General features: G+C 37.3%; 5 protein-coding genes across 6 annotated transcripts; 1 reads left to right on the plus strand and 4 right to left on the minus strand.

Moving 5' to 3' along the window:
- Positions 1 to 265: 265 nt before the first annotated feature.
- LOC110751868 (putative polygalacturonase) lies at positions 266 to 2,945 on the plus strand. Its single transcript, XM_021952399.2, has 6 exons — positions 266 to 437; positions 591 to 917; positions 1,231 to 1,351; positions 1,459 to 1,633; positions 1,890 to 1,960; positions 2,076 to 2,945. The coding sequence occupies exons 1-6, from the start codon at positions 411 to 413 to the stop codon at positions 2,780 to 2,782; spliced, it is 1,428 nt and encodes a 475-aa protein (XP_021808091.1). The 5' UTR covers positions 266 to 410; the 3' UTR covers positions 2,783 to 2,945.
- Positions 2,946 to 3,165: 220 nt separating this feature from the next.
- On the minus strand, positions 3,166 to 7,775 carry LOC110751869 (mitogen-activated protein kinase homolog MMK2). Its single transcript, XM_021952400.2, has 6 exons — positions 7,293 to 7,775; positions 6,503 to 6,632; positions 5,734 to 5,871; positions 4,636 to 4,968; positions 4,138 to 4,321; positions 3,166 to 3,765 (listed from the first exon to the last, which is right to left on the minus strand). Exons 1-6 carry the CDS (start codon positions 7,454 to 7,456, stop codon positions 3,593 to 3,595), a joined length of 1,122 nt encoding a protein of 373 aa, XP_021808092.2. The 5' UTR covers positions 7,457 to 7,775; the 3' UTR covers positions 3,166 to 3,592.
- A 2,707-nt stretch (positions 7,776 to 10,482) lies between these two features.
- On the minus strand, positions 10,483 to 13,440 carry LOC110751870 (protein BPS1, chloroplastic). Of its 2 annotated transcripts, XM_021952402.2 has the most exons (3): positions 13,282 to 13,414; positions 13,082 to 13,155; positions 10,483 to 11,761 (listed from the first exon to the last, which is right to left on the minus strand). In XM_021952402.2, the coding sequence occupies exon 3, from the start codon at positions 11,746 to 11,748 to the stop codon at positions 10,690 to 10,692; it is 1,059 nt and encodes a 352-aa protein (XP_021808094.1). In that variant the 5' UTR covers positions 11,749 to 11,761; positions 13,082 to 13,155; positions 13,282 to 13,414; the 3' UTR covers positions 10,483 to 10,689. The 2 variants fall into 2 exon arrangements, with proteins under 2 accessions (XP_021808094.1, XP_021808093.1); XM_021952401.2 differs by lacking the exon at positions 13,082 to 13,155 and having other exon boundaries at positions 13,282 to 13,440.
- A 1,852-nt stretch (positions 13,441 to 15,292) lies between these two features.
- Positions 15,293 to 18,570, minus strand: LOC110751867 (putative serine/threonine-protein kinase At1g01540). The gene is made up of 7 exons (XM_021952397.2): positions 17,844 to 18,570; positions 16,815 to 16,919; positions 16,594 to 16,716; positions 16,313 to 16,483; positions 16,061 to 16,190; positions 15,761 to 15,970; positions 15,293 to 15,668 (listed from the first exon to the last, which is right to left on the minus strand). Exons 1-7 carry the CDS (start codon positions 18,389 to 18,391, stop codon positions 15,507 to 15,509), a joined length of 1,449 nt encoding a protein of 482 aa, XP_021808089.1. The 5' UTR covers positions 18,392 to 18,570; the 3' UTR covers positions 15,293 to 15,506.
- A 2,737-nt stretch (positions 18,571 to 21,307) lies between these two features.
- Positions 21,308 to 27,636, minus strand: ATSTE24 (Peptidase family M48 family protein). Its single transcript, XM_021952293.2, has 14 exons — positions 27,395 to 27,636; positions 26,270 to 26,417; positions 26,095 to 26,179; positions 25,906 to 26,001; positions 25,281 to 25,346; positions 24,954 to 25,052; positions 24,674 to 24,787; positions 24,468 to 24,578; positions 23,804 to 23,866; positions 23,433 to 23,525; positions 22,873 to 22,986; positions 22,436 to 22,507; positions 22,276 to 22,341; positions 21,308 to 21,797 (listed from the first exon to the last, which is right to left on the minus strand). Exons 1-14 carry the CDS (start codon positions 27,423 to 27,425, stop codon positions 21,681 to 21,683), a joined length of 1,275 nt encoding a protein of 424 aa, XP_021807985.1. The 5' UTR covers positions 27,426 to 27,636; the 3' UTR covers positions 21,308 to 21,680.
- Positions 27,637 to 27,875: the final 239 nt, after the last annotated feature.

Genomic DNA, 27,875 nt, shown 5'->3' on the forward strand with positions numbered 1-27,875 from the left:
GAGTAGATGTGTCCCCTACTCTGCACCCGAGTTCAAATCTCCCTCTGCATAGTTTAGATTTCATGCAAGAAACCAACTTAACTTAATAAATGATGTCCCTTGTTTTTTTATTTCTTTTTTTCTTTAACTAGGTAAAGAGAGACTGTTATAACCGTTGTTCTTTATTGTTGTCATATGGCATGATTGACTATATACAAATATAATCATACCAAAATAAATATTTATTAAACACATAATATGCAACCAAAAATTTCTTTTCTTTTCTTTTCTTTTGATAAGAATGACAGAGCCCAATGAGAGCAAGCATTGCATAAGTGTTCACAGCTGAACTTCACCCCTATATATATACCCCCATTAATTTGTTCTTCTCTGCAACACCTAAAACAAATTCCAAGCTGCCTTTTTCCAAAATGGAGTTGTTGGGAAGAAGAACCCAAGTAAAACCTCAAACCTCTTTCTCTCTTTCATTCATTTTCCTGCATTTTCTCACCATCCAAACATTCATGCATTATGTTGTTCTGTTACATACTCTTGGCATCTTCTTCCTTTTTTTGTAGGTGTTTTTCCTAATTCTTTTCTTGATTTTTCAGGTGATTAAATTATTCCTAGTACTTGTTGTGGTGGGGTTACTAAGAGGAGCAGAGAGCAGAACAACCATGAAATTTGAATCACTTGAGTACACTGCTATAAGCTGCAGAGCTCACAGTGCCTCACTGACTGAATTTGGGGGAGTTGGAGATGGAAAGTCATCAAACACAAAGGCTTTCCAGGCTGCAATCAGTCAGCTGAGCCAATATGCAAGTGAAGGAGGTGCTCAGCTCTTTGTTCCAGCGGGGAAATGGTTGACAGGAAGCTTCAACCTCATCAGCCACTTCACTCTCTATCTCCACAAGGATGCTGTTCTCCTTGCTTCTCAGGTCTCTCTCATTTTCCTTTCTCCCCAAAGATGCATATAAATATTTCCCATTTGTTCTGTTTAATTATTTTGTAACTATTTGACATGAAAAGGGTTAGATTTATGAAATGGGGCTTGATCTTTTTTAGTACTAATCTTTGTGCTGGTGTCTGAAACGACGTTTGTTTTGGAGTTTAAGGTTTATGGTTTAAGGTTTAGTGTTTTGATTGATACTGTAACGACGTAGTTTTGGACATAAACACAAAATCAACGATCCAAAAAGGATACATTTTGTATGTTTTGAGGTTAATAAATCAACTAATCAAATGATTTAGGATGTGAACGAATGGCCTGTGCTCAAACCCCTGCCATCTTATGGTCGAGGAAGGGATGCAGCAGCTGGAAGGTTCAGTAGTCTCATATTTGGAACAAATCTCACTGATGTCATTGTTACAGGTTGGTTGTTTTGTTTAATTTAATTTTCAGATTTATGATAATTTTATTTGGCTCAATTTCAACTGAATATCACCAAATTCATTGGGGGCCCCATTTGATCATTTCAGGAGACAATGGCACAATTGATGGCCAAGGTGAATTCTGGTGGCAGCAGTTCCACAAGAAGAAGCTAAAATACACCCGACCTTACCTGATTGAGATCATGTTCTCAACCGATATCCAAATTTCAAATCTAACTCTCAGAGACTCTCCATCATGGAATGTTCATCCTGTTTATAGCAGGTAACCAAATATGCTCCCACTAATAAAAACTCGTTTGTAGCCCACTTTACTGACCACATTTCTCATATAAAGCATAGAAAACTGCTAAGGAGAATCGCTCGCTCCCGTTGGTGGTTGCCAGTTATTGATACATTGTGAGATTCACTTGCATCAATAGCTGACAGTCACTCACACACGTGAACAATTCTAGACGAGATTGCTTTTTCCAGTTTCAAGATTGTGTTATGATTAAGAAATTGAAATTATGATATTGCAGTAATATTCTTGTGCAAGGGATTACGGTCATCGCTCCAATTACATCTCCAAACACAGATGGGATCAACCCAGGTTTGTCAATTGAAACATCATGTAGTGGTCAATAATGGGGTCCAAGTATATATAATTTTTAATGAAAAATATATACTAAAAACTGGTATATATTTTTGTTATTTTTCGAATGCAGATTCTTGCACCAATACTAGAATTGAAGACTGCTACATAGTCTCTGGGGATGACTGTGTGGCTGTGAAGAGCGGTTGGGATGAGTACGGTATAGCATTTGGACGGCCTACAAAACAACTAGTAATCAGACGGCTCACATGCATTTCACCCTACAGTGCCACCATTGCATTAGGCAGTGAAATGTCCGGCGGGATCCAAGACGTCAGAGCCGAAGACATCGTGGCCATCAATACCGAATCGGGGATCAGGATCAAGACAGCTGTAGGGAGAGGAGGGTACGTGAAGGACATATATGTGAGGAGAATGACCATGCACACCATGAAATGGGTATTTAAAATGAACGGGGATTATGGGTCACACGCTGATGGCAAGTATGATAAAAATGCAGTGCCTGAGATCAAAGGGATCAACTACAGGGACATGGTGGCTGATAATGTAACCATAGCTGCAAGATTGGAAGGCATAGCAGATCACCCCTTCACCGGGATTTGCATTTCGAATGTGACCATTGGATTGGCGGCAAAGGCAAAGAAGCAGCCGTGGACATGCACTGACATCGAGGGGATTACGAGTGGCGTGACGCCTAGCCCTTGTGACCTGCTGCCTGATCAGGGTCCTAAGGCTACAGCTTGTAATTTTCCTGCAGATGATCTACCAATTGACTTGGTAGAGTTAAAGCAGTGTACATATAGGATGAGCTATCTATAACAATCCTCAAATGATGTAATATTATTAGTGTTTTTCACTGTATTATCACACTACCAAAACCTAAATACCAGATTTGAGGACAAGAATCTGGAGAGGTTTTTTCACATTTTAGTAAGTTTGAGAAATTTGAAATATGAATACGAACTATGTCAAATTTCAAAAAGCTATGTACATACAGACTGGGACAGCATCCAGCTTACAAGCATGCTCTCCCATACTTATAAATTTTAGATGCCGCTGTCAAAAGTTTCTAAATAAGCATTTTATTCCATTTCACAATGAAGCCATACAGGAAGTTCTCTTAAACGTCTTAACAGTGGGAAAAAAAAATAACTTGAAAGCAAAATGTACACATTTATGGGTATTCACGACAAATTATGAGATGACGAAGTACACGTATCATATCGAAACGAAGCAACTGTTCATATTCAGACCTACCATTCTAAACAGAGATGATCACAAGACCGCAAGGCCCTACAACAGTGCTGGGTAATGGTCTTAATAGTATTAAAAGCCGCTAACCACAGCTCCTACGTCGACAACCAAAGCAGAAACCTACACCAATGAGGGATTGGAGTTCTAACTGAAGAGGCAGACTTGAGATTCAGCTTTTGATCTCCTTTTACACATTTGACAATTACAGACATCCAAAGACGTGATAATGTTGAATGAATGACATCTCAGGACAATTTCTCAGGAAATCCAATCACTCCAGCACAGTTTTTATAATGTCTTTCTTCCAGTAGAGTATCATTGTAATCAGTTTTGGGATTACTTTCTAAGTGCATACAACAGATTATAGCATGATCCTCAGTGAATTGGATCTGGATTGAACTTTACAGATTCTCTCCAGATGAGCTCCTTGATGTTCTCTTCTGTAAAGGATGGTTGCTCAAAATCAAAATTGAAAGGCATCGGGCAGATGGGCTCCTCGTTGATATCATGAAGAGGTGCCAAGTAGGGGTGGCAAAGAGCCTCATCAACTGCAAAGCACCAGCGATAAAACTAATCATCAATCCAATTAACAAGAAGAAAATTATCAACAAGTCCAGTTGCTCTAGTAATAAGCTCAGAGACATACCAAGCATTAATGCCTTCATTAAGTACAACAATTTGTTTTGAAAACTACAAAGCAATATTTCCTAGTTAACTGCAAAACTCTGGAAATGGAAACAAATGCATTGCTATTTCTAAATTCTAAATTCAAATATTGTTTCTGCCAAAATATATCAGAATAATGAATACTAAATTTTCTCATTACTATGTTTTCTAGCACTAATTATTTTCTGATATTTTCTAAATGTTCCAGTTCATTACCAATGCTGGTTGAAGTGCAACACAATGACCAAGAATACCTGTAATGCGCCTGTTAGGGTCAAAGACAAGCATCTTCTCGAGCAAATCAACAGCGCCAGGGGACATATTAGGAAATCCAACAGAAAAGCTCTGCTTTGGATACTGAGGTAGTTGCCGGACATATCTTCGAGCATTATCACTTCGTAAAAATCCAAGGCTGGAGTCATCAGGTGAACCTAGGAGCTGTTCAACACATAACAAAAACAATTATGATCGTTTCTGAAAGAGGTGTTCATTGTCTATCTCTCATAAAATCGTATATATTAAACTTCTTAGAAATTCACTGTTTCACTTTGATGTCCAGAGAATCAGACAGGTTCAGGCACTTTGTGCCATATGCCAACAAGAAAAATAGCCAAACGTATCAAAAGAGACTTCTTTGACTTTTTTTTTCTTTCTTTTTTTATAAGAGACCTCTTTGACTCTTGAATCGGAAAATTTGTAAAGTGCAGTGACACAACTGTCTAGATTCCACAAGCAAGATTTAGAAACCATGCCTCTGTTATGAGTCTCAGCTGATGTACATAGTCTTTGCCAGGGAACAGGGGCCGTCTGGTCATAATTTCCCCGAGAATGCAACCTACAGACCATATATCAATTGCTGCAGTGTACTCCGAACAATTGAGGAGTAACTCCGGTGCTCGGTACCAACGAGTAACAACATACTCAGTCATGAAATCAGTTTCAGATGTTGTCCTTGCAAGGCCAAAATCTCCAATCTTAAGGTCGCAATTTGCATTCATGAGCAAATTACTGGGCTTCAAATCACGATGCAAAACATTTGCCGAATGTACATATTTGAGCCCTCTTAACAACTGATACAGAAAGTACTGCGAAGGAGGCATTTAAGTATTAGTGAAAGCTCAGGCTTGTAACACCGAAATCATGATCATGACAGCCATTGACAAACCAAGATTAAAATGCATAGAACTTTATCTTAGTTTATTCTTGTTTTCTGTATCTATGAGGTCGCATGTAAGAACTTCTGAAGTATAGTCATTTTGAAAATAACAGATCCAGAAAACTTGCAAATAAACATATAGAGCAGTCTTCCAACCAAAGAAGAAAATATACTTGCCATCTCATTGATCTATAAGTTAATAAACAAAAGAACAGAACCTTGTTTGCAAGATGCGATGAAGAGAACTTGTTCGCAAGATGAGATGAAGAGAAACTTGTTTGCAAGATGCGATGAAGAGTCACGATTTATTATCAAGCTATTAAAGGATATGTGAAAAGGTTGACCTTATTTAAAACTGAGTGGTGAAAAGATTGACCCTACATAAACCTGAGTGGTGAAAAGGAATATGTCTACCATCTTTAGTAGTTGCTTAATTCAACCTAAATAAGTGACAAACATGTATTGCTATAACCAGTAACCTAACAAATAGAAATCTAAAACCCAATTATGAAGTATTGGCCTTTGAAACAAAAACAAAACTACTGTCAACAGTTTAGAACCTTCCTGAGTATGCTCATAATATAAACCAGGAACCTACTGTCAAAAGTTAAAACTTTCCAGTGGATGCTCAACTATAATAACTAAAAGGGCATAACCAGCATAATATAAACCAAGAAAGAAAGATAGTGCCAACCCGACAATGATCATCGTTTAAAGGTTGGTTGGACCGTATAATCTGATGAAGATCAGTGTCCATTAATTCATAAACAATGTAGACATCATTGAAGTTCTCCTTCTGTGGAGGCCGTATGATGTCTTTGATGGCAATAACCTGCAACATAGAAAGAGCTGTCAGTAAGCTGTTTACCCCCGAAAAACATAAAGAAACAATTTAGCATGATCATGACTCAAAGTTTTTGAACAATATCTGTGCAAACAGGCAGAACTAAGTCCAGGTGAATTTCTAGAAATGCTCAAATGGAGGGTTTATGGCAGAAAATCCCTTCCCAAACTCTACCCATTATAGATAACCTTGTGCCAGACCCACTCTGTGGCTGGTGGAGCAGGTCTCATAAAAATGCTTTAATAGACATGATCCCTCAAGGCATCTGAAAAGTGCTTGTAAGTATCTCAACAAAGTTACATAAGGAGCCGTTTTAAGTGAGTCTTCTACTGACACAGTGTAAATTCAAGACAAAATTAAAAATTAAAAATCATTTACAGGGTCATTAATGAAAGGGCTGCGAGACCTATTACTCCAGATGTGATCAAGAGAAATGGATTATTTTTGAAAATTTTTAAGTGGAGAATAATCAGATATTATGACAAAATAAACCGATTATCAATTTAATGTTTGATAAATGAAAAAAATATCTCCAAAGATATAGTGATGACAATTGGGGAGGGGAGGCATAAGAGATTTCTTGTAGGAACATAAAGGACAGAAGGCCACAAAAAATTACATTTTCATGATCCATGTGCCGAAGAAGTTTAATTTCTCGTAAAGTCCTCTTGGCATCAATTCTGTTGTCAAATGCATTACCAATCTTCTTAATGGCAACCTCCTCACGAGTCTCAGCATTAACAGCAGCACTGAATGCAACCAAAAAATTTTATCTTCCTCCAAATTGTTGATAACAGATAGGATAAGTCAGATAAGAGGAAAAGAGCAATTCTTATTGATAAACTTATAATAGCACATCATTAACCCGAAAAGAAAGAACACTGCACTCAAACACACTAGTACTGCAAGAGATATTTATTGTAGGCAAAAAGCCCGACTTTAATGACAACTCACAACCTTCATAACATTTTTATAAACGTACATAAAACCCCAAGTTCTATCCTGGTTTACGAAAACAAGATTTCCCAACCAACAAATCTTCATACCAAAAAACACCCATAACCAAGTTCCTCTCCTCAAGAAAACAAAACCAAAGAAACAAAATTAGAATCCAGAAAACAATATTTCTCTAACAAACCTGGCTAAATTGCAAGATGAGAGATCTTTAAAAATACCAAAATCCCACATACACTCAGATTGAATTAAGAAAACGTTATGTCATAACTAGAAAGTACTTGTCCCGCTTCTTGAATCAAAACTCTCCGATTCTACCAATAAAAGGCACTTCCATACAACCAAACTATTCCCAAACGATCAAGCAACAGCAATCAACACACCATCAGACGCAAACCCAAAGCTAAAAAAGTTGAACAAACAATAAAAGCTCAAAACCCAGTACAAGTTCTTACCAAACAATACCATAAGCACCTCTCCCTACGGGCCTTATGGGAGGGACGTACTTCCTAGAAACCTCAAAGAAGTTACCGTACACATTGTACTGAACATAGCGTCCACCGTGGGCAGGTACCCCTTTGATGTTGTGATCACCTGCTGAAGCAGAGCTGGATTCCATAGTGAACCAGGGATCCGAATACGAAATGGGTCAAGAACCAGTTAGGATTTCGGGGCTAAAAGGCTAAGACTTGTAGAGAAGGAGCTATAGAGAGCGCTAATGATGGAGGAGAATAGCTCCTAATGCAAAATTTGGGGAGGGTGTGTCGGTAGGTGTAAAGGTTTTGACATTTCCTTCTTTCTTATAGGGGTTCTTTTGGAAAATCAAAAGAAATGGGGGTCTGAACGAGAGAGAGAGAGAGAGAGAGAGAGAGAGAGATCTTTCAAGAAGGCTTTTGAACTGGAAAAGCTTGGGTCACCCGTGAGGAAATGGACTTTTTGACTCTTCTTTTTGTGAAGATGGGTGTGCTGTCTGTGATTTTGGAAAAAGGAAAAGAAAAAGAAAAATAGAAATAGTGTTGGGTTTGAAACTTATGTTGATAGTCAAATTTTGACCCCAAAAAAAAAAATATTGTTGATAGTCAAATGCATGGTTCTTGAAAAATCAAAAGTCTACATGTTTTGTTTTAATGAAATTTCTTCCAAATTTGGTTGTTCTTTTCTTTTGACTGTTTTCTTCCAATTTTTGGTGTTCTTTTCATTTGACTGTTTTCTTCCAATTTTTGGTGTTCTTTTCTTTTAACTGTTTTCTTCCCTACCCAAAATTCTCTTGAACTAAACCAAGGTGGTTGGTGTGAGTGGTTCGGCACTCTCATTCCTTAAGAGAGGTCAGGGGTTCGATCCCTGCTCTCGTACGGAGTCACAACTTTGGCCAACACTTTACCCCTTACGGGCCGACCCGGTGTGAGTGGGGATTAGTCTGGGTTGTGGTTAAGGCTTAAAGGTGCCACCCATAGTTGAGGCCCATCCAGGACCACCTCATGGTTCAAACCAAAAAAAAAAAAATCTCTTGAACCCAAAAAGAAAAAAGCCATAATATCTTCTTCTAAAATTTGATTGTCGTTCACACAAGCATAAATAATTTACTATTAATCGTTGACTCAAGTATGAAAACGAATATAAATATTTAAACACGTATAAATAATTTTATTAGTGTGGATTTCACATTGAATCTCATATTAACTAACAATTTCCAAATGTACGAACGGACGGAAACGAACAAACAATTGTAGAAAAGTCTAAAGTCAAAGTTTTGAACCATTTACCTTACGTTAAAGGAAGTCTCCTTCTAATATGAAGTCTGAACATGAACACAAATTTCATAGTAATGACTACTAGGCTGCATGATGTCATTGGAAGTGCAAAGTTGTATTGGGTCATGCCATTTCAATTCGTCAAATAAATAAACTAGGGTCATACCGTTTGAGTCATTTCGATAGTGAGGGATGGATTGGCTACTTGGGTAGCTTTAAGCTTTGGTTTAGCTAAAAACATAGAATATGATCCCCTTTGGTAGGTAAAGTATGAACTTTTGACAATGATTGTGCTTTAAGATAATGGCCTAATTTCCGTATTGGTTTGGTGCATACATTACGAACGGTGGGTCCTTTTTAGATACAAGTTGGTTTTGGTAGGTTAAGGCTGGAGACTTTTTTTTGACTATATATCCATTTTTCTTTGTGTTGGAGAGATGGAAGGAAAGAAACTAGAAAGCTGACCAGTCTGCGTAAAGAAACGCAAATGGGAAAGCCTAGTGTCTTGGGCCTTTTTAGAGTCCTGAGTGTTGAGTGGGGGAAGTAGACCATTTTAATGCTCATGTTGTTTGATCTCTCCATCTTAATTCAAATATTGAACAATCAAGTTGGTGTTGTCTCCTTGCACCAGGAATGGCTGATTAACGTTCCCAAAGACTTGCTTCTCTTCTAAAATCCCATGTTCATGCCAAAAACCTGCAATTCTCAGTGGAAAAATCTGCAATCTTAATCCACGCTAACTGCAGCCCTGCGTTTGGATGGGGAATGTAAGAGTACTGAGGAATTTGAAAACTAAGAATTTAAAATGGCAGGATAAAAAAATTTTAGAAATTGTTAAGTTTCCTGTTTAGCAAATCTAAAATTACACTACAATTTAACGTTTATCTTTATAGAGACATAAATCTATAATAAGCGGTGGGGCTGCTATTAGTAAGGTGGTAATGGGGTGGGAGGAGAGTGGTGGTGGAATTGGCGACGTCAATGGGATTGGGGTGGCAACAACGATGGTTGTGGGGGATGGTGGTGGCGGTAGCAATGACAATAGGGGCAGTGGGGATGGTCATGGAAAATTGGAGTTGTGGTGGCAGCTACAGCAACGATGGTTGTGGTGGTGGTGGTACAGTAGCGGCTGGTGATAGTAGTGATGATCATGGGAAGTTTTAAGTCTTTTAATCCCCCGCCCAAACGCAGGGTAGAGGAAGTTCAAGCAGTTTAAAAAGAGTACCAGATGATACAGAGGGGGAAAAAACCTAAAACTTTCTTGTGGAAACCTTTGAGGTCACTGGAATCAGGTGCAAAGTAGCTTGACATATTTCCTACATCTTCAGTTGGCAAGTCAAGAAATACATGCTCAATGCTGCTTGAAACGCACCTAGTTTGATTCATTAGCAAAATGCACGCCAAAGTCATTATTGTGTATGACAATTTCGACCATCATGCTCTCTTTGTTTTGGTCCAACCATCATGCAATGTGCTCTGAAAAATATAACCAGAAATTCATGCCTCGATGGGTTTAAAACCCTCTTAGAAAAAGAATCTTAATAACATCATAACAATAAAAGAGCCTTAGCATTTTAAAAAGATACTTCTAGGCATGAGCTCATTCACTAGGTGAGGTTAAATTAACAGATTTTTGCAAGATATCATACAAGACGAGTATACACTGTACTACCACGCATCGTGCATTTGTGCCAGTCCAGGAGAGAAACTTCTTGCTGGAAATCATCCCTGGAACATGCTCGACATCGGAAAATTTAGGTAGTTCTTCCATCCAAGTAGCGAACATATTCTCACGAGTGAACCATAAGTGAAAAAAAAGAAGGTGAACACGCATACATCTTTAATTTAAAACCAATGGCACAAAATAAAGCGATAGAATAGCTGACTCCCACGGTTTCAAACCAAACCCTTTCATATATCATTAGCAACCCATAGTTCAACATACTTATACAACAAGGCAATACAGTAATACTGTAACTACAACTCACAACATACTGATTACAACAAGCCATACAAGATGGAATACTTACAAAAATCAGAAAACATAAAGCCCCATACCTAAAACCATCTTTATAAATAAGAGAGATTAGCTTCGCTATGATCATCTGACAACCTGAGCTCCTACATTTCCCGCCAGCATCTGGTCTGAGACTGCTCCCCCTGATCTCAGTTTCGAAAGCAATGCGTCGCGTCCAGTTAAAAGGATTTGGAAAAAGCCATCCACTTCCTTTGTAAGAAGATCAAGTCCCTGAGAAAGTTTCTGTGCCTTACTTTCTAAATCAGAAATAGAACTGTGGAACGCTTTCCCTTCAGCAAGGCCCACACCATCTTGGATCTTGGGATACAACTCCTTTACAATACCATCAACTGCTTCCAGCTCTTTAAGTACCATGAATCTTCCGCTAGAAAATACATTTCTAATTTCCCCATTTACATTACCCTGAAAGTCATTAAATGCTTGAGCCCACAAATACGTCTCAGCAACATTCAAATCTAACAACTTCTTTGCAGAACCAGAAAAGGCTGCAGCAAAGACACTACAAACAGATACTGTCAACACCTTCACTCCATACATAGCACGCATTAGAAGTTTCCCTTTGGCTGAGTTCTTCACCTTTGGCAGATCAAGGGATTCCACAAGCTTGTCTAAAATGGTGCTACAGTTCTCAACTCTGGGGTTCTTTGAACCAATATGGTGCCTCCAGCCATCAAGTGAAGAGCGGGCCCGAATAAATTGGTTAGAAGAGGTGGAATCCAAATTATGCAAGACGCACTGAAGAAATAGATGGCCCTGGTTTAAACGTGAGATCTCAGAGCTAAAAGCAATGCATACATCAAGCAACTTTACACTGATGTCCAAGTACACGTCAATCCATTTCTCATCCCAGTCACTCACAGGGAGGTCAATCTCAGATATGAGGGTTTTTATGTCATTATGAGTTCCACAAAGAGACTCCATCGCCAATTTCATCCATGACAAGCTGAGGACATCATCCTTGTCATTCGGGTTAAGCTTTCTCAGCCTCCCAGCCAATGTCTCCTCAAAAGTGTTTAACAGTGCAACAAGCTTTGGAGACAGATGAGAACCCTTTGGTGAAATCATCCGGAAAGGATTTCCAAAATGGAAGAAAGGTCGGTGTGGTTCCTGTGGACGACTCATTATGGTGAAAACACTGCAAGAAGCAAATTTGATTAGATATCATAATGTGAATCAGCCTTCAAAAGGCATCCAATAGTGAGGAAATCATTAACACGCTGAGATATCATGTTGGAAATCACAAACTCATCCCACTGAACATGTCAGAATCAAAAGCCACATGAACATCTACCAAACTAGCTCCTTTTAAAATCAGATTGTTGGACAACCTCTATCCACAATGACGCATTGCAAGACAAAAAGCTCATTACCATGTGCTAGCCAGGAGATGACAGCAAAGAATAAAAGAAAATAAAACTCAAGAAAGATCTTTATGCCACCTTTCAGTAATTTTGCAGGCACTAGAATAACGAAATTATATAAACACACAAATATGCCAAATTGAGTAGAGAATTTTGGACAAATAACCTTCATTTTAACACATTAAGGACTTTTAGCATATTTTCTCAAGATTTAGAACTATAGCCACTCGAGGCTTCTCCAGCAGTGCTCGAGCCCCTACGAGCATCGCTGGGCCCTCTTCGGACCCCTCGAGCAGCACTGGAACCGCCATCAAGTGGCTAAAATTCAAAAGTGAAAAATTGGGCTAAAATTCTTCAACATGTCCAAAACTTGGTTGGCTTTCTGAAGTGAGTAAATCACCCAAAGAATAAGCCAATTTGAGTTGACAATATCAGCTGCAGATAGATAAAACAGAAAACACAAGTATTCTCTATTCGTTTCTTCCATTTCAATAGCATGCCACTGCAAAACTTCAAACGATTTCATGCATGTCAGATGAGTTATTTAAACTTTCCCAGTAACATTCATTAAAAAAATAAAGATTAACCAAGTTACATCTTGTACACGATGAATTACCATGCCATAACCCCCCAGAACAAAACAAACAACCCTCTTAATTCTAGATTTCTCTTCAGGAAAATAAAAATAGATAAACAGAGACTTGGCTGAAATTCTGTTTTCCACCTAACGGAATCAAAATAAGACCAGGCAAAGCAAAACTTTCAAGGAAAAAATAAATCCTTTAACTGTCATCCTATTTTTTGCCACTTTCTAAGGTACCAAAGGGACGGTCAACAAATAACAAGACTGGAATTCCAAGCCATATGTTCTTAATAAAGAAAACCACAAATTTCTACCCAAATTTTCAAGCCACAAACTTTAGCCTCATAGATATAAGCATAACATCACAAAGTATTAGGATCTACAACAAAATTAAACAAAAAGAACTAAAGCTTTACCCAATCAAATCATATAAGCGCAGCAGAAATGAAAACATATGCAAATAACTTATACATACACAAAATTAAACATTTCTGTGCACCGAGCCACTTACCTAACCGTAGATATCTAGAAATCTGAACCGATTGTTGAGAAATTGAAAGCTGAAACCCTAACCCTAAGGTCAATCTAAAGGAAACAAAACTTCAAAAAATGAAAAAAAGAATAGCTGAAAACTTTCACTCTGATTATATTGTAAACAGATAGCAGATCTAAGAAAGAGAGCTACATAGAGAGAGAAAGAGAGGGCCGTACCTGATTCAGAAGATAGATCGAGAAATTTCGATGAAAGTTTCAGCCTTGGCGACTCGGCTTTTGGGTATCGTTGAAAATGTGAGGCTGCTGAGAAGCTGCTGTTTCCAAGTAGGTGAGGGATAGTGATAGGCTCACCCAGGGATTTACGGGATAGCAGGACACGTGGGTCAATACAAATTGGGATGTACGGCTAGACCATTGATATTTCCGTTGGGTTTCGAGGACCTTCGATTGTTATGCTGGGGCTGCACTCAGGGTACCCGTTGTCTCCCCTGCTAGTGGACGGTTTTGATTATGCTTTTGCAAGAAACGTGGCGGGTTTTCGTACCTCTGATCTGAAATCAGCGTCAATTCTCTGCATGTAGATCATACAGATCGACGGTGCTGATTGGTAGTTGGTTGAGAACGTTTTGATTTTGTTCTGGGCCTTTGGGCTTCGGCCCGCCAGATAACTCATATTTCTTTTTTCTTTTTTTTAAAAGAACTTTGCTAATGTTAGTTCAAGTCCATTATCATGTGACAGCTACGATAGTTGGTGAGGACACCCTATGTATCCAAGTTTTAAAGTTTATTTTTATAAATTAGACTATCGCTTATATTAAAAAAAAAATTCATTATATTAAATTAGACCATCGATCTCACCCTCGTGTTGTGACTCGTGAGTGTGATGTTGCATAGGGCAGTCCTACCCAAAATATAAACTTGAGGATAGCAACAATGGTAGGGAAATCACAGTGGTGGTGACTGACTATTGTTTCATTATCATGTAACATAGTTGAGAAAAATGTAACCTAGGGACCTAGGTCAATATAAAAGGAAAACACTCATCTATCTAGATATTTATCTAGATATGTAAGCAATAAAGATAATAGTTTTGTGTACTTAGGACACACCAAAAACAAACAAGAAGCATTTTGTGGCCAGCCGTTTACCTCCATTAGGAGAGCTTCCGCGGCGAAAGGAATTAGTCACTACTGTCGGCGGTGGATACCCTTGGGTCTCACCTAAAAAAACAAACAAGAAGTGGATTAAAAGATAAGGAGCAAACTAATCAGTCGGCAATGCCTGCCAAGTAAATATAATTGCAAGATTCCCCCTTAAGTCACCCTTAGATTTATGAAAAGGAAAACAAAGTCCAAATGGTCCACTAGGTTAAAAACTCGCAAAAACAAATAATAATGAACCGTTAATTAGTGTGAATTTCACGAAAGAATCTTATTATATTATAAGTGGACAATAGATATCGAGAAAACAGCTAAGGCTGTGAGAAGGGTAGGGATAAGCTTGGGCCCTTTGCACATGGCTTTTTTGACACAATTTTCTTGCCAAAGTCAAACATTTGAACTTTTACGCAACGCAAAGAAATGCATTGGAAAAAGTCTCAGATGCTACAATTAGGAGGACAAGCATCGGGTTCCCTAAAACAGTAAACAAAGAAAAATTCACTAGAAGAAGACCTATTCACCCAATAAACCAAGCCTAAAATTGCATTCTGCAGACAAAAAGACAAAGGGGTTCTCCCCAAAACATTATCCATGGCCAGCTTAAGTTTATCATTTATCTTTGCAAGGGCAAAGGCATGTTCTGGCATTGATGGTGAAGCCAAAAACCATGACCCCAGTTCCAGCGCAGATCCCAGTTGCCCTGCTTGCTGGTCCAACAAGGACAAGAAAAACCACATGAAGAAGAAAGTTGCAGGCTTCCAGCAGCAGCAGCAGCTGTTTCATCTGAATTAGCTGGTTTCTGGGTCATTTCTCAGAAACCATCCAAGGCATTGATGTTGATGTACTCTTAAGTGCTTCTATCAGAGTACATGGTTAAAGGGCCCCACCTGCTCATCACCATCTAACTTTTAGGCTGGCATTGATGGTGACAAGGTTGTTAGCCAACATAACATGATAAAGTTGGACAATCAAATTAAAATGGAATAAACATAAGAAACTGAGAAATAATATATATATTTTTTTTTTGTGTAACTCTAATGATATCTTGTTTTACAAACAAAACAATATTGATGAATTATGTTTCCTATAAGAATGAAGAACAAATTGTTTGAATTGTACAAATGCATCCGAATACGATGCCCATCCTAAAAAAAATATGTAACTAAGCATGTAACAAATGTAAATTATTGAAGATACAGCCAAAATCTGGGTGGAAGAAAAATGAGCTTCAGAAACTTGGACAGAACTTAAAGCTGTTAGTCACCTAATCTTCCAAGGGCATTATCTCCACCTTGTAGGTTGATGATGGTTCCTACCAGTATCACCTTCACTAGTATCAGAAGTCCCTTCATTCAAGTGTTTATCTGCTATCTTCACAACAACATGATCGTCCTGTTGATAATCAGGATCTAATTGGGACGTATCTCTACCAGTTCGGCGTTCCTGCATGTAATGGAAAAAAACTGGATAAGGAATTCCATATCAAGAACAAAAGGTCATAAAAAATTGTTATATTAGTTCTTCATGATGCATACATCACGAACAAGCAAGTCATCAGCTTCAAGCATGTGGATCACATGTCCCATTTTTGGCCTTTTTGTGGCATCAGGATCAACACATCGAAGAGCAACCAGCAGAGCACGCTTAAGGGCTTTTGAAGCAGGCATCTCAGGCAGCTTGGGATCAACTATTTCCTCAGCTTTTCGTTTCCCAACCATGGTTTTCAACCATTCAACTAGATTAACCTGAAAAGATTTATTACATTTCAGCATACAGTTAGCAGGAGCAAAAGAAAACTCAATACATGAAGAGGGGGGAAAGGTTTCAAGCTTAACCTCTCCTTGTTGTCGACTATAATCAACAGGGCTTCTCCCTGATATAATCTCCATAATAAGTATTCCAAAGCTATAAACATCACTCTTTTCGTTCAGCATTCCTGTGCAAGCGTATTCTGGTGCAACATAACTAAAAAAACCACCAAATATAAGATTTATTTTCAAACTTTAAGCACATAACTACATGAGCCTTGATGCATATGTTTAGGTTAATCAACATAAAATTTTAAAATAAAAAAATAAAAAACTAACCCAAATGTTCCCATCACTCGAGTTGTCACATAACTGTTCTCCGAGCACAGGAGCTTAGCAAGCCCGAAATCAGATACTTTGGGGTTCCACTGGCGATCAACTAGTATGTTGCTAGATTTCACATCACGATGAACAACCTTTGGTTCAAGACCCTCATGAAGATAGGCCAACCTGCACAATGAGGAAACACAAAAGGGCATGAATAAGTACTTTCTTTTTCTTTTCTTTTTTAATTAACAAAGAAAAAGAAGAAACATGTGAAACTAATATGATCTTATTACCCTTTCGCTGTTCCCAGTATAACATTCATACGGATATCCCATGTTAGCGGACTGACTTCACCAACATCCCCATGAAGCCATTGATCCAGATTGCCGTTGTCAACGTACTCATACACAAGCATCCTGAAACAAACAAAAAAACAGAAGTTTTATGAAATCTCTAAGACACTCCACAAGAAACACAAACTCAAAACTCAAATTGTAGGATGAATTATTAGTACCTGTATGCACCCTCAACACAGTATCCCAGCAACCTTACAAGATTTTTGTGTCTCACACGTCCAATTGCTTCCACCTCCACTTTAAACTCCTTCTCAGCTTGACCCCTGATTATCAATCAGTGTCATAAGCAAATGCATTACTCACGCTTATAAAAGATAATGAGATACCCAAAATCCAAGGCACAAAGTAAAGTACCATCCGTTAATTGCTGGCTATAGCAGCCATACACTAAACAGTACGAACAGAGGCAAAAGGACAACAAAAAGAAATTTGGGATAAGTGAATTAGTCAATGTGTGATGACGAGAGAGTAGAGAGAGAAACTTATTCTGATGCCTACTACATCATGAATTCAAGCTTGACTATAAGCACTCTTTTTCAGAAAGCATGTGACTTTACAGCACCAATTCTAACAGACGCAAGACAAGAATAACAAGCAGAAAGGGAATCAAACCAAAAAAGAGAGGTAAACAGTGAACCACCCATAAAATTAACCAACAGAGAGGTACTCTGTTTAGTTGCCAAGAAAATGTAAGAACATAAAATTTTTTTTAATTGAAAATAGAAAAAAAACTTGATACTCTTAGAATTACAGGAAAAAATTTCACTCCGCAAACATGAAGTCAACTTCATACGGTTATCTTATAAATAACGCATCTTTCTATCACTATAACTAGAAATGATACAATGATTATCAGACATATCCAAACGCCAATTAGGAATTATTAAGAAAATAATAATAATAACGAATAGAAAAACCTTCTATTTTTAGTGTTGAGCTGTCCTGTTTTAGTAAGGTTCTGCAATTTGAAAACCCAAAAATGAAAAAGCCAAAAACTCGCAAAATTTTCATTTTTGCTTATTCAGCAACCGAAACAGAGATTACAAACTTGGAATTCCAATCCATGGCCAATTAAAGAACCAAAATTTCTCATCAAATCTTGCCTAATCAGAAAACCACCAGAAACCACAAAGTACACATAAAATTTTCATCTTTTATAAACAAAAAACTGAGTTTTTTTCGAGTACCTGTTATTCAACAAGTTCTTAACAGCGACTTTAGTCCCATCACTGAGAATCCCACTGTAAACAATCCCATACCCACCTTCCCCAATCACATTCTCTTCACAGAGCCCATTGGTGGCCGCCTCAAGCTCTCTCAGAGTGTACCATCTCCCCCACCCCAGATGCGACACCTCGGGCCCCACCACGTTCCCACTCCCATACGACGCCGTCTCACCCCCACTATTCAAAGTCCCCTTACTGTCCCCACTCGACGCCCGGTCCGAATACACCACGACCCGATGGTCTGGCTTCCCGATCTCGACATGGAGGTCGTGAACAATTTCCTGGATTTCTTTCGATGTCACTGGAGTGGGCGAGTCGGTGGTGGGCTTGGGCTGGGCCTTGTGGGCCTTGGAGCGGTGGCGCGAGGTGAGGCAGAGCGAGAGGAGGAAGAGGGTCAGGACTATCAGAGACCCGACTAGGATTCCGATGACGACCCAGAGCCGGAGCCCGAAGATTGACGTCGGTTTCGAGAGCTCCGTGTTCACAAACGCAGCGTCGTACACTGACATTGTGGGTATTGAGAAGAAAGCTCAGAAAGATAGATGCTTGGGTTCTGGGTTTGGTCGCATTGGGTCGCCGGAGTTTGATTTTCCGGCGAGCGGAGAATCATACAAGTTTTTCAGAGAGAGAGTGTTTTGGAAGCTCGAGATTTAGTGGGAGGTGTATAAATGTAAGAAGTGATCTGTCAATCTGTGTGTTATTTTTTAATTTAATTATTTTAGGTTGGTCTTTTTAAGTCCTTGAGATTTTATGTAATGACGTGTGTGTCCCTTGTCCGAGACTCAGACAGGTAACAGAGGGAGCCTCACTGGCGCTTCTTTTTTTTTTTTCTTTTTTTTTTTTCTTTTTTTTTTTTTGTGGTCGTTGCTGGCTTTGCTTCCAAATGGTGGTTGTAGAGTGAAGTTTTAGCTTGAGCAATCAAGCAAAGCATTTACTAACATTAATTATATTTGAAGGGATTTTTTTGAAATAGATGGATTTTGTTTTGTATTAGTCTTGATGGATGGATTATATGATTTGGAAAAAAACTCTTTTGAATTTTTCAAAACGCATTAAAGTTAGGTGCAAAAAGTTATATTTCAAAGGGATGTAATATTAATGAAAATATATCATATGTGGATTTAAATATCAATTCATGACCAATTACGCTTGTTAATTGAAAGGTAAATCAATTTGTGTGTATTCAAATATCGATTCATGACCAATTATGCTTGTTAATTGAAAGGTAAACTGACTTGCGTGTATTCAAATATAGATCAGATGGATTGAAAAGTATACAAACTTTGAATTTAAGCTGAAATTTTGTTTATCTTTTTAATTTGTTGATTATGAATGAAGGTTCAAAATGTGAATATCTTTTAACATTAGGAACGAAAAGTACCGCTCAACCCGAGTAAGTTTAAGTCAACATCTTCTTGATTCATTTTCATGCTCCATTGAACCATTCATTTGAGTTTAGGACTAGGTTCAAACTTTGGACAAAATTGGGACAACCCAAATGTATTCTTTTCGGAAATTGAGTCTGCCGAAATTGTTGTTTCCTTATTGAGGAAGTGTAATTGTTAGTGAAACTGTTAATTATTAGGTATGATTTCAGCCTCAAATCAGAGGGAGAGTTTGCAACAAAGTCAATGAATGCACTCGCACCTACTTCAATTTTCAGTAGGGAAAAAGGACAAAGGTAATCTATGGCCAAAAAGTGACCGTTATATATACGCGTACATATTAGGTTGGGCTAGCAAAGGATTTGTTTTTTCGTCTTTTCATGGAACTGTTTAGTATTCTTGTGTTGGAAGTTTCAAACAGAGAATCTATCATCATGAAGCCTTGATATTTTTTTTTGTTTTTTTGTTTTTTTTGTAAAAATTAGTTCTTGGAAATTTTTTTAGGTAGCAATAAAAACTCTCAAGACTTGTTAACTTCACTTATAAGGCATTAGGATATGTTGTGCACACATGCAATCACCTTTAAATTTTGGTGCTTTGTATTGGTAAAATAAAGGTTTGACTATAGTAAGTTGTAAGTTTACCATTCATCCAATATTCTTTTTTCTTTTTTTTTTTTATCGCTAGGTTACATGTAAAGTTATAACTAAATACAATTTCACAAAGGAAACTATTTCCCTCTTTATTTGCAAAGAAACATACATTCTTCCTGCAAATTACTATTTAATATATATATATAAATAATTCATTAAACTGTGATTTGCGTGAAAGTATAGCAAATGTATTTTTCTTTCATAAACTATGATGTATTGAGTAATGTTTTCTTCTTGAAATCTTTTACAAATTATCACCTTAATTAAATTGGTTGATTAATCACTAGAAATCATGTGCATTTTTTCAGTCTCCATATTATTTGACAAAGAAAAAAGTTTATTCCATTATTTATCAGAATCAATCATTATAAAATAAATTAATACAAAAGTACCACAAAGGAGTCCCACACATGACTTTTATCACCAGAGACAGAGTTACTTATGGATTGAGAAAGTGCTTGATGGCTGTTCTGTCACTGCAACAAGACTGCAAGGGCATGTTGCAAATTGCAAGTGGTGTAATGAGAATCTTATATTTATATTCTAATTGATTTGAGTTGAGACAAGGTAACAAAAAAGTTGTGAAACAAAAGCTAATAAGCACCACTAAATAGTGGAAATCCCTATTGGAATTGCGTGGACAGCAGCATAATGGCCCATCATGGAATTTGAAAATTGATTTTTTTCTGTGTTATTTTTGTGTCTTGTTGTGACAGTTGGGTTTCCTTCAGGTTTTGGCTTAATGAATGAAGATGGATTATTGGACATGACTAATGATTGTCCCAAAGTGTCCTCTTTCTTTATTGTTAATTTTAGTGATGATCATCTCCTTTATGATTATTAATCAGTCAGGAGCATGATTTGGGATTTGACATTTGGGTTTTCAGTTAATATTGCCATTCTATCAATTTAATCCTTGGATATCAAGATTGCTTGGTGGCCGAAAAATTCACATATTGTATCGACACGAATAGCAAATAGAGTTGTTATTAGCACTTCAAAATAGTCATCATATGCTCGCTATGTGCTTCAATCTTCAAAGTTTAAGTGTTTCTTAGAGCCGGTGGGTTTCGGAATACTTACGCGCTCATAAGTACTTTCGTTGGAAGCACAACAAAAAATTCATTAAAAATTCAAAAAGCACTCATCTAGAAACATTTAAGGTCACAGCAAATTTACTGTTGATGCACCAAAGAGACAAGAAAATCAATTTGCAGTTTTCACTTGTTTGCTGTCTCTGTCTCGTGTTATCCATGAACCTCTAATAGAAAATCTATTCTTCAATTGACTTCTGCATTTTAAGCACAAGTTGGACAGAAAATACAAAGCACCCGTGAAAGGAGTTCAACAATGCCTGCGGAAAACTTTAGAATTCCAATCCAACACATGCTTAACAAATACTATCGTGCAATTTCTGGGAAAATAAGATATCAAGATACAACAGGGCAGAAAGCAACTGCTATAAGAGCTGTTCTAACTGTTAGGTCATGCGAACATTATACACGTAACGAGATTCGATTGTTTCTGGTTTACTTCTATATTCGTTCATTCTTCTCCCCCATCACTGATTCACTGTAAACCCCATCCTGTTCTAGTAAGTAAAAACGGTAGAGTACTTGAGCTACGGATATGTAGATACACAATGAGTTTAAGCGAATAAAGTAAACAAAACAGCCGTCGACAATCATAAGGACAGTGCTCTTTGTCAACGGAGATTGATGAATTGGATCCATGTTTCATCATCCATAAGGTTTCCCGCATCAGTCTGCTTTCTTGTCCGGTTTATCGATTGCATCCAACCTTTCAACAAGTGGGGGATGAGAATAGTGATATGCCGAGTACCAAGGATCAGTGTTCATGGCTGACAAATTCTCTTCCTGCAAAACCATTAAACCCCACTTAGTAATGCAAACTGTTTTAGCAACAAGGTAAAAGTATAAACGCAGTCACCTAAATCAACTAATTTAGAAACACTGTAGGTGACAGAGAAATATATTAATAACTCGATCATAAATGAATCCAGGCAGCCAAATTTATTTGTGGCACATTCATCTGTCTGATAAAATATAATTCAATCATAAATAAATCCTGGCAGCCATATTTATTTGGGGCGCATTCATCTGTCTGTACTATTTGGCCAACGCATCACCATAAGTCAGAACTTAATCATGGAAGATAAAATGGCTCAGAAAAATCAACAATGTGAAAAGGGATCACAATATAAGTTTTAGTTACAGGATAACTTTGAAATGCCGTTCATGATTTTGAGTTCACAGCCTTCTAAGTGCAGAGCTATCCAATAAATAGAACAGATCAATTAATGTCTAAATGAGAGGGAAAAATTAGATAAATTACCTGTAGTTTAACAAGACCAGCTCGAAGTGCAGAGGCATAACCAAGCTTCTTAGCAAAAGCATCAGCCTACAGAGAAATAAATATGATAAATAAAAGATCCAGCGATGCAAGGAGAAAAATAAAACAAATGAAAGAGGTAATTGATAAAGTATAGATTTACCTGAAATTCAAATGATCGGCTCACAAGGTTAAGAGCAAAGCTTACTAGGTGCTGGAGAGGTATTATGGTGTGCTGCAAACAACAACGTGGGGTCAAAATATATTATGCAGATGTTGGGATAAAACATTATCTTCCCTAATATATAAATCTTGTAATTGTCATTTCAACAGAGAAATAATACTTTATAATAATAATAAAAAAAGTATATATATTAATATATCAGAGAAATAATTGAATACTTCAAGAGTAGCCAAATTATAGGAGTTTCTCACGAGTCAAGAACTCCATAAGGATGATGTACTGTTGCACATGTTCGCAAAAGAGTAAAAACTAGACTATATGCACACATGCAGTCTATAGTACTCAATTTCTATAATATTAAGTATTCAGAAACCAAAAGATCACAATGATAGAAGAATACAAGGAAATTGGCATACCTGAAATATGATAAGTCCAATGATTACTGGCTGGGTATCAAACCCAAAACTTTGAAACAGACTACTTGAGTTTCTCACAAGAGTATATCCCCCAAACTGTAAAAATGTAAGGATCTGCACCAAAAGAGAAAAATCATAAAGCAACCCGACAACATCATTTAAAGAACTTACTACTCAGATTCAACCTGAAACGTCATTAGTTTCTAACTAAGCATTCAAATGCTGCACATGGCACAACTAGAGAAAAAAATTAAGGTTAAATTATAAATAAATAAGAAATATTTTAAGAGGACACATGCCCCTTGTCCTTCTCTAGACAATACATGTTTGATCATCACTACAATACCCTATGTAAGGGTTGTGCTAGTAAGCCAGGGTTATTAGTCACAGCCTTAGCCGCTTGCCTTATGTGGCCTAGGTGAGTAGCTATTCACATAAGGACAGGCCATCACACCCAACTCAATATCACCAAAAAATAAGGTTATTGGAGTTGAGCATTCCAAATTATCAATAAAATTGATCAAACAGTGATCCAATTTGCACAAAAATTTACAGCATACCTGCACAGCAATAAATGAATACATTGTGTGATTAAGCTTCCAATGGCCTAGCTCATGAGCTATAACAGCTACAATTTCCTCATCATCTTTGCACTGCAAGCCATCAAATATTCTCATCAATACCTTTTTGCATTCAAAGGGACTATACAGCCACAGTAACCAAATAATAAATTAGACAATTAAAGATAAGAGATTGGGGAGAAGGCATTCAAGATGATTTTTGACTGATATTTATACGTCCCATTAGCAACAACCTTAAAAATAATTATCCTTTTTCGTTCCATAAAAAGTTCAAGAAATTGAAAGATAAAGGGATAAAATACTTATTGGAAAACAAAGAACAAATATTTCAAAAAGTAATGCCTCCTCACCTGTTGAATTAATGTATCGTAGAGGACGATTCTCTTGTTCTTAAAAAATCCATACATGTAGGCCTGAATCGTGATTGGTAAAGATGAGTAAGTCCACAGTATTAACACAGTTCAGAACAAAGTAAATATAACAATAATGAATGAAGGCAACGAAATGATGTAGGTGCATCATTAAAGCTTTTATTTTTAATACCCAGATATCCACCCATCTGCAAAGCGGACACAGCTTTGAAATTGGGGCCCCCTGCCAAACCCTACAATGTATGGGAGGCAGGAAACAGTAGCAAATAGATGGGTAGGTACCTTTGGGGGTTTCGAACCTCAGACCACATGGGAGTAAACCATGCGCCTGCTCATTCCAACTAAGCCCTTGGAGCATTATTAAAGCATATGAATGGACCCACTGAAACAATTTGCGCAATAAGATTATCATCTAGCTTACTAAGGCTTCCCAATTGCAGTTTCTTTATTCCTAATTCTTAATGCAAAGAAGATTAACAATGGTAATTACTAGGAGTATGCCTTGCCTTACTACTAATAGTTAACAAAAAAGCTAAGAAGCTTGTAGAAAACAACACAAAGTTTTACACTTTTGACTAGAAGTGCAACGATACATCTTTCTTCTTAGAAAGGCCCATTAAATGTACAAGATTTGAATCCTCACATTGCTGTGACTTGACCTTGTAGATCCATCAACGACAAACAACTTCTTCAATGGAAACTTCAGAGAAGAAGCAAGTTTCTCAATTTTCTGCCTGAGCTCACCCTCGGGAAGCTATTTTTGCACATAGCAAAGAGAACAAGATGATGAAACCAAACATAAAAACAGGAGAAATGAATTTCATAATGACAAATATTTTGAACACTCACAGGTGTGAACTTGTTAAAGAGTGGAGCTATTAGAACAGGGTAGAGCGTCATCATCACAAGAGAGAGAACAAACATGAATGCCCAAAGATAGATGGCCAGGTAAGCACCTCCTTTCTGCAACCACACAATTGAACATGAAATAACACCAATCAGTGGAGATTGTTTGCACTGTGTCATACTAGAGTGCACATAACTTAAAGTTGAAGTATTTAAAAGACAAAGCAGAACCAAGCACTGCAAATAAAAAGGTGCTCACAAAAATGCTAAGATATGGCTTTACCTGTACAATTACAATGATTGCAGACACAATAGGTGGGCCAAGAATAACAGCAAGGCAGATTCCTTTAACCATGTCTCTGAAGAATAACCATATCGTTTGCTGAAAAACAAACAGATAACAATACAAAAAGCAACAAGATATGAGAAAATAAACGGACGAAGAACCTAAGAAATAATAATATAATAGTGGTAGTGGTAGTAGTAAAACTGATAGTAGTAGTGGTAGTACAGCAGTAGTAAGATTAATACTATCCAATAAGAGAGCACGAGTAACCAGAAACTTATTGGAGATGCAACATGATAAGGAAGTCTGATTACACATACAAACCTTATTAAAACCATGACGAGCCTCAACCACAAATGTGGAGTACAGAGAGAATGGCAAATCAGTGATCTGCAGAAGAAACAAACTATTGATTGTAACCCAATAAAGTAATAGATCTTCAAAATCATGGCAATGCAAACACTAATGGAATTGCTAAGAAATGCTCAGAACTTTGTAAGCCAATGCCACCACAAGTCATTCAGCTTTTCAGCCATGATGTTAAAGCACAACATGACGATTAGTTTCTTATGGAACAATGTTACCAACCTTGTACGAACCAAAACTATATCCACTATGGAATTATTAAAAGAGCCTTCATACTAGCTGTTAGCCCATTAGCTCAGATAACGACCAAAAACTTGTACAGACCATCAAGGTAATGAATACACCATTAACAGCAAGCCTTGTCACAACTGGGGCACTAGGCTCCTCCCCCCCCCCCCCCCAAAAAAAAAAAACAACATATATATAGTCTATGAGAGCACTAGATTTATTTACCAATGCACTTGGTACAGGTACACATTTCACAACATCTAAAGATAGGGTTAGCACACTTCAAAATTCCAGCATCCACAATGAAGCTAAAAAAATTATCTTACATACTGAGAGAAGAAAATCATGTGCGCACCTGAGACCAAATCATAACACCACCTAAGAAAGCAAGTGTATGCAGTATCTCATTTTCGGCATTAAGGCCAACCAAAGTCACAAAGTCTCCTGATCTCTGTGATTATTGAAAATAAAAAACAAAAATAATTAAGCAATGAAAGTACAGCAGAAAGGGAGGGTTGCACTAACAACATTACCAATTACTAACCTTCCAAAACCAAGGCAACACCCGAAAGAACAAAATTGCCGAGTCCATCAGTATTGTCACAAACTCATGAATAAAATGGAAGTGGCTGAAAGTGAAGAAAGATACATTAGGGAAGCACAACTGTGCATGTTTACGTCTATTAAGATTATAAATGAGAATGGCAAGGAAGATATACCTTTTATCAAGACTGTAGGCTCGTGATTTCTCAAATTTTTCTTGGCTGATTACTCCTTCCAAAGTTTTAGGAAGGCTTGGAAGTTTGAGAGCAGTATGTTGGCGCAAATCCAAGTAAGTTTCAAAGATGTACATTAATATCATAAAACCTGTAATAAAAATTAGAAAGTAAAAGCAGTTACAAGCAATGAAACAGGATGGGGAGAGGAAAAAGAGAAAACAAAGATGAAGAAGCTCCGAAGACGCCGGGAGTCATTTCAAAAGAAAGTGAAATAAGAAACAATCAAATCACAAGTTGAAAGGAAACTGAAAAACTACCAAATCGCAGCATAGACGAGAAAATTAACAGAAAGAATGACCACAATGGAGAGAGAAAAGGGACAAAAGAAAAGGAAAAAGAAAAAGAGGGGGGAGGGGGGCTGGGGAGTGTAGTTGACAAGTCTTCCCATTTCTTAACGAGTGGTTTGATGACTCTGTTAGCTATTGAGATGACCACTATTTTTCTAACCGTCTTTAGATACCAATCAAAGCTGAGTATATAAAGCAGAAACTATATCTTAAGCCCAAGTGTTCATACTTCATGGGAAAGAAAGCGGTAAAGGTAAACCATTTTAGGTTGTCACACCACATTTTGATAAAACCCAACCGTTCAAACTTCCAAACTGAACAAAGTATCCACATTTTCCTAGAAACCAAACATAAATTCTTCTATCTGAAAACATGAAAACCAATCCAAACACCCACAAAGAAACCCCGCACCAAGCTCATAACAACAATCGGAGTTAGACAAGAAAGATAAAAACTTCAACTTGAAAAGCCCTAGGATTTCATTAAAACCAAAATTTGGATAAAAATATTTCTTTTTAAAAAAAAACAACTTAAACACAATCCACAAAATGAACCAAATGAGTTCTCAGTCCAAAAAGAAACAAAAAGCAAATGAGTACTCACAAAACGAAATTTTGATGCAACACACTTATCTGAATAATAGGCAACAAGACGAAGAAGAAGATGACTCTCAATTAAAAGCAAGCAGTTCAGAAACTTAATTAAAAAAAATCAAAGAAGACAAAAAAAATGCAAATATTGATAATAAATGGAAGGAGATATTGAAATGGATAAATACCGATAACAGCTTCCAAAAACGGGAACGCCATGGCTGAGTAAGACGGTGCAGAGAGAGAGGTTTTGACGAGATGAAGTCGTGTTTTGTACGAATAAATAGAAGCAAACGAACCGGATCTTCTTCTACCCGATAACAGCTTCCAAAACCGGGAACGCCATGGCTGAGTAAGACGGTGCAGAGAGAGAGGTTTTGACGAGATGAAGTCGTGTTTTGTACGAATAAATAGAAGCAAACGAACCGGATCTTCTTCTACCCGACTCGATTTTTTTTTACCCGAATGCTTATAAATCTTAAGCAAACCCTATTAATCAATTTTCTTATCTTTCGGAAGCATCTATAATAAAAAGTAAAAAAAAATTCACTAGCCCCAACAAACATTCTAATATAGTAATATGCTAGCCTCTCCGAGCTTCCGCATTGAGAGAGGCTTTTTAAAGAATTTATAAAAAAAATTATTTTATAATTAAAAAAGATAATAGAT

This window comes from Prunus avium, chromosome 2 (genome assembly GCF_965620075.1).
Source record: "Prunus avium chromosome 2, drPruAviu1.hap1.1, whole genome shotgun sequence".
Lineage (NCBI taxonomy): Eukaryota > Viridiplantae > Streptophyta > Magnoliopsida > Rosales > Rosaceae > Prunus > Prunus avium.